Source organism: Platalea leucorodia (assembly GCF_965183815.1).
Source record: "Platalea leucorodia genome assembly, chromosome: 5".
NCBI lineage: Eukaryota > Metazoa > Chordata > Aves > Pelecaniformes > Threskiornithidae > Platalea > Platalea leucorodia.
In genome coordinates, this window is record NC_138827.1 from 102,091,968 (window position 1) to 102,104,622 (window position 12,655).

The 12,655-nt window shown below is 52.1% G+C and overlaps 1 protein-coding gene across 1 annotated transcript in view; it reads right to left on the minus strand.

The window, feature by feature from the left end:
* Positions 1-12,329, minus strand: part of ACVR1C (activin A receptor type 1C) — a gene marked incomplete at both ends in the record, with an annotated part of 30,280 nt that extends 17,951 nt beyond the window's left edge. Inside the window, one exon of the mRNA XM_082312564.1 lies at positions 12,257-12,329. Coding sequence (XP_082168690.1) covers positions 12,257-12,329 — 73 coding nt within the window. The remainder of the gene's footprint in view (positions 1-12,256) is intronic.
* Between the last annotated feature and the right edge of the window lie 326 nt (positions 12,330-12,655).

Genomic DNA, 12,655 nt, shown 5'->3' on the forward strand with positions numbered 1-12,655 from the left:
AAGCAGGGGAGGAAACCAAAGCCACATCATCTCAGTGAAACACCAGATGCCAATAATGATTTTTTTTGCCTTCCTTGTTTTCTTCACCTGCTTCATAACAAACAATTTTTCTTTCCTTCATGCCAAGTTTAGCAGCTCACATTAGCAGTGATACAATAACCAAGACATCTTAACCTCGGGCTGAAAGCAATTTCTACAGGAAACACTTCCCTAACTGCACTTTATATGATAGTTTCTGTAAAAAAAAATGTCATTTTGGAGTACAGAGACTAGATCTCTTCAACTTTTGACTTGAACAGTTCTTATCCCACCACAGGCTCCCCAAAATGCATTCCATACAGCTGCCCGGGTCAGTTATAACTGTGCAAGACTGAACACTGCTCTACTTATGGGAGCTAGGGTATACAAAAAAAAAAAAGTAATTTTATCCATAAATCCATTCTGTTTCTTTGGGAATGGGGGGGTCCCACACCCACAGCTGAGGGGGAAGGTGCGATGACCGACGGCTGCGGCAGCACTCGCCACGTGGCAGGAGCAGCAGGGACTCATCTCGGAGTCTCCGGAGGAGCGGAGAAGTCCTGACAGACGTCAGCGCGAATCTGATTTCTGTTCCTGTGACACTATTTGTTTTCCTTACAACAATCTTCATCCTGTGCTACCCTTCTGAAATAACAGCTTGTAGTGTTTCTCTTCAGCTCAGGCCCGCAACAAACTTCCTTGGCACCATATGTTCGTGTTTATCCTGGATGCAGGGTACGCTAGGAACCATATCACTGTCTGCCTGCTTCGGCTTTCTCTCGGTACGGGGAGCGAGCACAATCAATCACCCAGCAACAGAACAGGTGAATCTCTTCCTTAAAGACATTACCGTGGCCCTAGAAGAGATGCCAGGAGCAAGACTCATCAGATCCAAATAAATAAGAGATCTAGCAGAAGAAAAACAGACACATCATCACCAATACTGCAAAATAAAAGCATTACGTGCGGAAATGAATATAAGGCTGTCACAAGTGTCTTCAGTGTTTCAGACACGTCATTACGCTGGCTTTTCTCCCCCTTCTCATGGAATAAAAACAAAATGGGAAATGGTCTTTATGACGTCATCCACAGTCGCTAACTGACCGTTTTAGCCACGTTCTGGCGTTCTGCAGGTTGCTTGAGAGAGGAGCTGATCAAAACTGTCACTGCAAGCCCTGAACACCTCCAGGGGTATTCCTCGGAGCACCATGAACACGGGGCGAGAAGAGGGCGGCAGGGAGCCTCTAAGGCTCTGTAACCTCGCTTTGGCCAAGCTAAGACAGTCACTTATTCCCGGAGTGAAAGGGGCCCTGCACCACCTCAGCCTGTTCGCAACCAGAGCTGGCTGGAAGCCACGCCGGCCGGCAAGTCTGACGGCTGGCTCACTTGGCGGGCAGAGCAAGCGGTGCCACCACCTGAAGATCAGGATTTTCTACTGTTGTATTCAGAGACCATTTTACTTTGCTGGATGTCCTTTTTTTCTTTCTACATCACTGATAGAAAGATTCTAACCCCATTTTTCCTATTAGTTCTGAATATGTTGCTCAAAACTGACTTGTCCAATCTACTGCCCACAACTGCAAGTTCACAGACCTATGGAAAGCAGCCCTCTCCCCCACAGCGCTGTTTCTGCGAGAAGCCATTATGCAAAGAAGAACAAAAATAAAAAAATTTGGGGTCAAAATTCTCAATACAACCCAACCACATTATCACTGCTTCTGAAAGGAAAAGCATTTGGCCACCAGATGACAAGCTGGGAGGAGCTTGTTGAAGGAGCATGTTGAACTCGGTACTTCCAGAGAATTTTCATGCCCACTGGAGACTAGGAAGTCCTGGAGACCAAGACGGCTCGACAAGCACTCCCTCTTCTCCTTCGGAAACGCTGAGCTCGCAGGCACACAAACTTCTGGTGGGAACACTATGTGCAGTTTGGAAGAGGCAGAAGAGCACGTGAAGAAAAACTTGTCCCCACCCAAAACATTACATCCTAGAAAACTTTTTAATGTATGTTTGTCCTACCACACTTGAACTGTTGCCTTCTTTAATCATTCCTTTAAAAAAAGCTGAGAACCGCTGCCCCAGCGGGCACAAAGCCTTCAGCCTGTGCTTCTCAACCCAGCTCCTTCCTGCTGTCCTGTTCTGGTCCTGACTCCCACCCCGTCCCAGGTCCCATCCCCTCATCGTCAGGCAGCTCCAGACTCCCGCTGCCACCTAATCCCAGGAACTCTCCGCCGGAGCGCCCACAGCTCCCCTCCGCTGCATCCTCCGACCACCTCTGCTCCCAAGGTGGCCGACACTCACCGTTAATACCGTGCCAGTTCCCAAAGCCTCGCTGACGCATCCTCCCAGCCCACACGTCTCCTCCTTCACCCTCTCCCAGTTCCTGCTTTACTCCCCTGCTCTCGGCCCCGCTTTCTTTCCCATGGGGTTGCCAGCTGCAGCGTTAGCCCCCGCAGCCTCGCACTCCCAGCTCCATCAGGCTGTTCCCCCAGCCCTCGGCCAAGGCTTCGCCCTCTCCCTGCCCGGCGGCAGCGGCCAGTGCCGGGGCAGGGGAAGCCCCGTGCTGGCAGCACCAGGCAGAGGTTTCCCTGCTCTCCATTACCTCCCACAGCCCGGCACTAGCCTGCATCCGAGATCAGCTGCTCCAGCCAAGTCTTCCTAAACCGAGACTCTTTGAGCTGGAACAAGTTTGGGCTGTTGGGTGATGCGTGGCAGAAGTCAAACGGACAACACCACGAGAGCTGGGAGTAACACGCTGGTCAGCAAGAATGAAGACTTCACGCGTCTCTGCTGCTAACAAGATTCAAAGCGGTCCTACCGAGAGGTGGAATCTGCACTCCCTACCCCTTCAGCCTCGTATTTCAGATTTTCCCAGCGCTGTGTCTGCTGCCATCGCTCACCCAAGGTTAAATGCTGCCAAATTTCAAGCCCTTAAGCGGGTGGGGGGTGGGGGGAACAAACAAACAGAAAAATAGTGCAACTAAATCTATTCAAAGATAAGATCAGTTTGAGTTGTGGGCAAGATGAGACCCTCTTCCTAGAAGATTTGCACAGACCACTTTTAAATATAATTCTACAAAAATAGAAGCCCAAGGTTCCCCAGCTATCTGCCTGTGCTACTGGCTAATTTCTCACATAGAAAAAAGGATAGAAATCTCAAAACAGATACAAATACTTGACCTTGTTTCCAAGAGCATTTAGGTACATCAAGAATCCTTTGCTAACAGAGCAGAAAGATGATCTCTCTCAATGCTCAAGCCAACACCAGCTTTGAACCACGCTTCCCCTCCCAAGTAACCATTCTGTGGCACAAAGGAAGAGGAAGAATTTGCAAATATTGACTGAAATTCTGCAAGTTCCTACACAGCAAGAAATGCTTATTCCCTCCCTGGGGAAGGCGCACCGCACTTCTCCAGCTCTGTTCCCAGGGACGGTCCTGGCAACGCTACCGGCGATGCGCTGCTGCGGGGGAAAGTCAGGACTTCCACTCCCGTGGAAACCAGAGAAGTGGAATAAGGTGATTGTGGAGGAGTTAAAGGGGAAAGGATCAAAGAGGCAGGAGGAAACTGTGCTCCCAAAGTTTCAAAATAAGGCACTCTTTAATCCAGTAACTAACGTGACTCCTTTATTTACTCAAGCACAACATTTCCCTTAAAATGTTGCATTCTGTGGTTGAGAAAGTAGGAGAAAGTGAACAACTGAAACATGCCACGGCCTCAGAGAGCTATGTGAGGCATCCGAACTTGGTTACCAATGGTTACAGTTCTCTGAGCATTTAATTCTCCAGCAGTCATTAACAAATCTGTCCTGACTCCCCCCACAGCACCGCACCCCCCGCCGAGGCTGCCCCCCATCAGGATCACGAGCACGTTGTCCTGCCGTGACCGGCTGCACAGCCCAGGAGTAGGACAAGCAGGCGACAAGGGGGGACAGGGTAGGAGAGGCCACGGCGTGGGTTCCCTTCAGCAGGGACAGCAGGTACGAAGACACGTTGCACGACAGAGCTGTGCGGTCCCTCGTCTTCCCAAGAGGAGCGTGGTGCTTGGCAAGGCCCCAGTGAACAACAGCAGGAACAAACGCCAACCGAGGCGGCTGGGAAGTCGATTCACAAGTTGTCAGATACACAAGGAAAGCAACTTTTAGAGATAGAGACCACAAAGAACAAGTGTTCCCTGGTTTTAGCATTTTTAAGACATAAGTAGTTTTCAAGGATTTTTTTTCTGCTGTTATTGCAATGGGAGTCGAGACCATAGACCAATTTCTTGGATGAGACCCACTATGAATCAAGGGCAGAATGATTTGCTCTTCAGAGCAGAAAATAACTGACATGACTTACATAAGAAGCAATGTTTTTTCTTTTTAGTTTTCAATGCAACCATAAGAAAATGCACAGAACAGGCAAACACGCTGTGCAACTAACTTACGTAGCAGGGAGAACTGAACCGGCATCCGATTCACACCAAATCAACACAAAGATGCACAACCGGAGATTTTTTTTTTTTTTTAAACTATTTCCATCAGTTTTTCCTCAAATGTCAGCTTCAAATAGATGAATCGCTAGATAACTAAGGAACAAGAATGATACTTCATGTGAACAACAGATGAAAGACACCAGCTTAATGAAAGCAGCTAACCATTAAAACAAGTAGATCTAGTGAAATGGCAAAAGTTAAATGGAAAGAATTGAGCATATAACGGGCATAAGCTAATAGTGTGGGACTAAGAGAATATACTAAAAACTATGGGAAAAAAAGCCCAGACTTGCTATCTCTTATGAACCACACAATGTTCTACATTTCAACGCAGACTTTTTACTATACAGATTAACGAGGCATTAATCTTCCATGAAGTCATAATCCAGCACTACCCACGACAGTTAGCAGTTTCTTCTTGTGACCACAGGGCAGCAGAGCATTTCAAAATTAAACTGGAAAGCAAATACCTAAGTAGCCTTACAGCAATTAATTGTCTTTAATCATGATGGGAAGGAAGGCTGAATATCCAGAACGTTTCCATCCTTGATCTGTACAGTCGCTCTGTTTTCTGCACTTCTAGATACACTTTCATTTTATTCCCAAATTAAGAGATCTGGGGCTCACGAGAGCGTGGGCTCTCCACGCTGCCTGGGTCCCCTGCCTCGGGCACAGACGCCATGGCGAGGACACAGCTGCCCTCCAGGCCGCCTTCACAGGGAAGACAGCATCACAGCACCGCGGGACGCATGCCTGGCCGGACCCGCCAGCCGCCCCGTCCACCTCTCCGGACCCGCCAGCCGCCCCGTCCGCCTCTCCGGACCCACCAGCCGCCCCGTCCACCTCTCCGGACCCGCCAGCCGCCCCGTCCACCTCTCCGGACCCGCCAGCCGCCCCGTCCGCCTCTCCGGACCCACCAGCCGCCCTGTCCGCCTCGCCGGACCTGCCAGCCACCCTGTCCGCCTCTCCGGACCCGCCAGCCACCCTGTCCGCCTCGCTCTCGGCAGGGAGCCAGGTGGCAAAAGATTCACTGTTGTAAAAAGGGGCTCAAAGCACCCCTACAACCTACAGACTGGCTGTTCCCCGTTGCCCAGCCCATTGCTCACGATGGAGCTAGAACAGTGACCGGAGCAGGCACCGGTAAAGGTGCTGCAGGGTCGGTGCGGGTCTGGCACAGTCCCTCGGCCAGCGTTCTCTGACCGAGTTGGCACGACCGCTGGTAACGGACCACGGGCAAAGAAACGTCACTGCCACGAGGCAGAGCTGTTTCAATCTTAACCAGAGGTCAGCCCGTTTGTCTGGCAGCCGCTGAGAAGAAAGGCGGGGGGAAACCGTCAGCTCTCACAGCGAGAGGCCGCTCTGCGGCGCGGCACAGAAACGTGCGCTGTGTGCTCCAGGGGTCTGGAAACGGGGGTCGATCATAAAGCAGCAAGTTTGCTGAGGACAGAAAAAGCAGAACTGACTTCAGAGCATCACAAAGGAATCTCACCATGCTGAGGGATCAAAAGCCAGAGCAGAATAAAATCATACAGGAGAAAAAACAACTCAGCGCTGCATGCGCAGTAACCAGCCCCAGGTCTGCTATCGGCGCTCGAACAGCGGCGGCTGGGCCCTTCGGGGGAGCTCTGCAGAACGGCTCAGCTCACGGAGGGCACAACCAGGAGAAGGCAGGGCAGACCCAACGCCCCGTTCTGCCATGCGGGACTGGTTCCCCTCACCCGCTGCAAAGGGCACAGGAGAAGCAGAAAGGGTTACGGGACAGATGGCAAGGGGGACGGGACAGAGATTGAGAAACCGGGCTCCTTCGCGTCAAAGGCAATTTTGGGGAGATATGAAAGTTTTATAAAGAAATCACACATCATATTGAGAAGACAAATGGGATCAGCTACTCACCATTTCCCATTAACGCGAAAGCTCTCGGGCAGCACAGACATTATTGACAGCAAATTCACAAGAAGCAGGAGGAAGCACTCCTCTGTCTCGTGCTGCCTTGCCACCTTCCCCACCAGCGTTAGGTGTCGATAGTGTTGCCGCTGCTGAGGATAAAGCATTAGTGCATTCAAAAAGTCGCTGGACAACTCCACCTTTATGTACTAGAGATTGATAGAAACCGCTATGCATAACGACACAAATACATCTTCTGACTGAGAGCCCTTAACCCGCAAGCTGCTGAGAGCTGGGGGAGTTCAGAAGGGAGTTGGGAAAGCGCCTTCTGAACGCGCGCCGCGTCCCACCCTCCTTCCTCGAGCACCTGCCAGAGGAGCCGCGGCGGTCGGGGCCGCGACCGCCCTGCTGCCGCCCGCACGCAGCCACGAGCGCGGCCGCGCCGGGAGGGGAGCAGAATTAACTTGCACATATCAGCTGGAACTCCGCGAGTCTTCACGTGCAGCGGGAAGAGCGCGTTCCCTCCCAGAGCACTGCGCCCACCCGCACGGGCCAAGGGGCGTCTGCCTCCTGCGGTCAGCCACGTTCATGGAAGGGATAGCACGTCGCTGTCAAATTTACTCTCTTGTAACACGTTTCTTCAGAAGAGGAAACCAGAATCTTGAGCAAGGACAAGTCTTGAAAAAACTTTGATTTTTGGACTACTGTGAAAAATACGGAGGACTTCCCTCTCTGGAGAAAAAAATATTAGGAGTAATATAATAGATTAAAAGCTCACTATACAGACATACTGCAAAACGGACTGATGCCAAACGAGGCAAAAACTAGAAAGCTGTAAAGAAGAGAGGAAAAGTAATTATTCCAGAACTGAAGAAAATGTCTTAGAACGAGAGACACAAATAGCTCCAATGCTTCCAATTCTTAAAAATGTGTATGAGAAGTGATTTTATTAACATGTACAAGAAGTGTCTTAATTTTGGAGGCAGGATACTGGGTACTCAAAATCCCTGTTCTAGAAAAGCTCAGCAACCATGACAAAAAAACAGTAGACAGAAACTGAGGCCAGGCATTTAAATTAATATTAAATGAGCAGGGAAAGGGCAACAAAACCCAGTGAAACTATTTTCGTTGGAATAAGCTGTCAAAGGACGTTCGCTAATTTCCCATTAGCTTCAAACAGGCGAGGTATCCTTTGAAAAGCTTTAGGAAAGGTAAGTCGTGTGGCAAAACACTGCATGCAAGAGTTTTGTGAAATACAGCATATACATAAAGCTGAGGAAGAATCTGCTGGTCTCACAGTCCATACATCGCTGTCGGAGGACCCAGCGTAGGGACGAGGGTACAAACGCACGGGGAGGCGGCTGCGATAAGACGGTGCTGACAGCATTTACCGACTCCAAGTCTGAAATGGCTTGCATAAAAAAAGAATCCCTAGCACTGAAAGCTGAATATAGTCAACACCTGAGAACAGTCTGACCAGGTATTTCAGACCCGGGAAATCACACCGACTGCCTTTTCTAGTGCCACAGTTCCCCTCCAGCTAAACACAGCCTTCGTCACAAAAAGTAGGTACTGCTGAAGAACGAAATTTCACTTTGAAGATGAAAATTTGAATGGTTTAGAACTGCTGTATTAAGAAGAGCAAAGCATTTCAAAACAACACTTGGCAACCAAAACCATCCCCTTTTACTTAACTGTCGCTGCTTTTGCCCCATTGTATGCCAGACTGAAAACATGTACCGCTGGAGGAGTGAGGGGGACGCGAGCTCTGCAAACACCGCTCGGATTACCCAGAATCAGCTCCTGGTAAACATGGAATCAAGAAAACATTGACTTTTTAATGTATTATTTTATTTATTTTTGCCACCACCGAACGTAAGATGAGCCAAGAACAGAAAGATAAAACGCCAGCTGCATACTGGCAGTTGGACTGGGTGATCATCGTAGGTCCCTTCCAACTGAACTACTCTCTTCTGTAAGAAAAACTGAACTTGCAAAGACCGTTTATTCTGGAAAAAAGCATTCCTGAGGCTACCCCAGCAGCGGAAGGCAGCCGCCCCTGAATGAAGGCTGGCAGGGGCAGACGCACAGCCAAGGTTACATCCATCGCTTCAGCACTAAGGCAACGGAAGGGTTCTCGCATCTTGGGGGACGCCGGGATTGCAGCGCTCAGGACAGGACAGGATGCGTGCTAAAGTGACAAAACCTGCCAGCCTCCATCGGAGCGACTGGCACGTGCCCGCATTCATCTACACAGGTCCAAAGTTGCTGGGGGGTGGGGGTATCCCCCCCTCAGTGGGTGCTCACAGCATCTAAATGTAGGCATCCAACTTGGGCTTCAATTAGGACTTTGTTCCCTGCATGGCAGCTAGAAACAGCCCTGGGTAATTCAGAGCCTAACAGCACTTCAGTGAAAGAGAGGAAACTATTTTTGAACGGGGATGGAGTTATTAGCTAAGGCTCTCTTCCCTATCATCTGCTCACTGCTCAACACCTTCATGTCACGGTTCCGCTAACTGCCAGGTTATCAGAACCTTCACAGCCAGGCAGAAGCTGAATTTCTAGCCTATAAAAATAAGCGTGGAAAAAAGCCCTGAGCCTCCCCCTCCCCGCACCTGATAGGGATAAAAATGTGGTAGCAGACTACAGCTCTGAGGGGCTTCAGCTTGATGTCCGGGACCCCTTTTTCTAGGGATTTTTGCTGAAAGCTCCGACATCTCAATGCCGTAACCCAGAACTCAGGACAGGCTTCGGCAGAGGCTCCAGCACAAATCGGGCTGCATCGACGGGCACAGCCCATCGCTCGCTGCCGCCCCGAGAGAGGGACGGCTGCGCTGCGGCACAGCGCGCGAGGAGGACAACCCTACCGCTCTCGCCCCACGGTGCTCTTCAAAAGTGACAAAATATCCTGGCCTGATTAAAGCCCAGAATAATCATCTGCAAGCAACTGGTAAGGATCTAGAGCCTACTCCAAAAAGGCAGAATTAAATTACACCCACTCACCCCACATACAGTCTCTTATCTGTGCAAATTATTGGCAGACACCCCGGTAGCTCAGAGTCAGGCCATTAAGTGCTGATAGTTCTCATCCACATTGTTTCATTAAAGCTTTTTCATTATTAAAGCTTTTTACTAAAAGCTAGGAAAACAGAGCTTCAGTGACCCGCAGAAATGAGACGACAGCATCATACTGATAATTTGTTACGTGGCAGTGAATTAAATTGTTTGGTGAAGTACAACTGCTTTGCTATTGCAGTACTTCTTTCCAAGGACACGCTATTTTTTGTGCTTGACAACACATAGGCTTTTCAATATTACCAGTTAATAAGGACTAAGCAAACCAAATTACTAAGCTGGAACAAAGATGCCCTTTGCAGAACGCGGCTCTGGACCCGTCAGCAACACACACGTACACCGATGTGCAGCGGCTGGTTGACAGCTTTGCGTGCAGGCAACAGCCATCGCCGTGCGTGGTACGTACCTCGGACCCTCAGTCCCAGTTTATATTCTATGGCAAACACTGGAATAAATGGAGTGTGCTAAAAATTCAGACTTAAGATTCACAGGGCATTTTCAGCAACTGTTTATAACTGAATACAAGGATATTTTACAGTACGGAAAAGACAAGACAACAAAGTTGTTTGAATACAGTACTACTCACATAGCAAGAGTCCAATGTTACGCTATTTTCATGCATTTATCCTTACGTAGCAGTTTTCAATAGCAATCTATTTTGCTTCTCATTTCTAAACAGCAAGTTTATATCACCCTGGCTGGAAGCAGCAGCTGCTCGTGCGTGTGCTCTCCTCTGCCCTCGCTACGCAGACCGATGGCAGTCCCGCAGTTACGGTAACGATCCCCTCGCACCCACCTGCTTGGCTGTACACACAGGGAGCAGGGAGAGCTTATGGGGTTGGTGGCTTGCTTTTTGGAGGATCAAAATGCATTTAAGCGGGAAACAAACCCTCACAAACTCAGAATTTGTCTAAAGGCTCTCTTAAGAAATACAGAACAAGACAATTCAGTGGTGAGCACTGCGAGAGGCTCACGTGCCACCGCCACGTATAGCAACACGCTGCCTTACTGCAATCCGCACCCTCACCTCCTGTTTATTTAGAAACCCTACAGCACGCCGAGTACTCTCTGCTTCCCCCAAAATAATGCCGTGAAGAGCACAGAGGAGCGGGCAAAGCATTCGATACACCAAGATGGAGGCGATGTAGAACAACGGTGGTAGGAGCTGGGGGAAGCCGTTTTGAGAAGCCCACACGAGGCAAGCAGGCGGGAAGCAGCAGGACCGTTCACCACGCCAGTAGCAAAACACTTATGCTCTTAATCCTATAAATATTCCTGAACACTGGGGCACAATGCAAGTTCCTCAGGAGACCTGCATTGCCCAGCACAGCACCTTCAAACTTGCATGAGAGAGCAGAGGGGGGGAAGAGTCTACCAGAGCACGCTTAGCCGTGTGCCTCCATCAGACAGGTTTGCGGTGGAGTACGAGCAGATGCCCAGCTAAACGCCTGGCACTCAACAGCAACCGCCGCTCGAGACCTGAAGACCCTTCCCAGGTACGCCAGGACATCTGCCTGTGCTGGACCATACGCACACGCCCCATACCCGATCCAGGCTCTGAAAAGATAACTAACGGGGTAAGAACCACAGAGGACAGTACTATTGCAACTTAAGAGAACAAAGCAATGCAAGACTGCTTTATATAAATGACAATCAAAGGCAATGAGATTTGCCAGTGTATTGGTCTCCCGAGGGAAGTAGCAATGGCCACGGTGCTGGCAATGCTGCAGTCAATGCAAGCGTACCATGGAAAAAGAAGAGTAGCACGGGGTTGCCTATTTCTGTGGTTCACTTCCAAACTTAAATAATAAAAACTAGACAAACAAAGCGAAGAGCTCGGATAGATCAGGTTTTATGCCCCTTGAGGGTAACAAAGATTTAGTAGATGTATAACGCTATACAGAGCTCCTTCAAACATCGACAGCTCAGCTTTGTTACTCCTCCTTTCCCAGAAGGAGGGATCATATGAGCACCTGGATGTGGGAGCGGGCCCGGTCCTTCCTTTCAGCTTGGGGCTGGGACCACCGCTCTCTGCAAGACTGTAACGAGCATCACACTAAGAAACTCCTGTGGTGAAAACAGTGAGAGAAAAGTACGCTGGAGTAAACCTCACAGAGACGTTTTACAACATTCTGTTCTACACTGCCTTACCTTAAAGATAAGCGCTGCTTTACAGAGCATTAGGTGAGAGCGTAAGTTCAGTTTTTCAAGGAAAGACTGAGAAGAACGAACGTTTCATACCACCTGCCGTGCAAGAGAAGAACCTGGACGCCGCGCGTTTGGCACCCCTGCCCAAAGCCCTCCAGCGGGTTGCCAACTCCCTCCCACCCGTGGCGGGACGGGACGGGTCTCGCTGCGCGGGCGGCCCCGCACGACACCCGGCGCGGGCGGACGCAGCGGCCTCTCGCCAGGACCGACGGCGCTCGGTGCGGGCGCTGCCGGCGGGCACCGAGGAGAGGCCGCGCACAGCACCCGCTCGGGGCCCGGCCCGGCCGGCAGCGCCCGCACAGCCCGGCGGGCCCGCAGCCTTCTGCGGGCGCGGTACCCAGCGGGCGCGGGCCGCGACTCCCCGCAAATCCCAGCTGACCTGCTTCTGCGGGACACGCGTTGATCGCCACTAAACGCGCTAAGCTCCTTAACCGCCCGAGAAACAACGCTGACCCCGGCCGGGCGCGGGCTCGGCTGGCGGGGCGGGGGGTCCCGGGGCGCGGGGGTCCGGGTGCGGGGCGCGGCGGGCGAGGGGCCCGCACCCCCGCTCCGCGCATCCCGCGGCCGCTCCGCGCATCCCGGCGCCGCGCCCGCCCTACCTGCGCACAGCGAGACGGCGGCGCCCAGCAGCGGCAGGGCCGCCCGCAGCGCGGGGCCGCCCGCCCGCCACATGGCCGCGCACCGGCGGCGGGGCCGGCGACCGATCCTGCTGCTGCCGGGCGCCCGCCCCGCCGCCTCCCCGCCGCCGCCGGCAGCTGCCCGCGCCGCGCCGCCGCCGGGGCTATAGCGGAGCGGGGAGGGGCCGCGCCCGGCTCCGCCCGCCCGCGCTCACCTGCCCCGCCCGGGCCGGGCCCGCCGCGCCGGCCGCCGGGGCGGGGAAGGGCGGCGGGGCCGGGGCGGGGAAGGGCGGGGAAGGGCGGCGGGGCCGCCCCGCCCGGGACCCCCCGCCGCGCCCCGGCCCGCGGCTCCGGCGCGGCCCCTCCGCCGCGCCCCGGCCC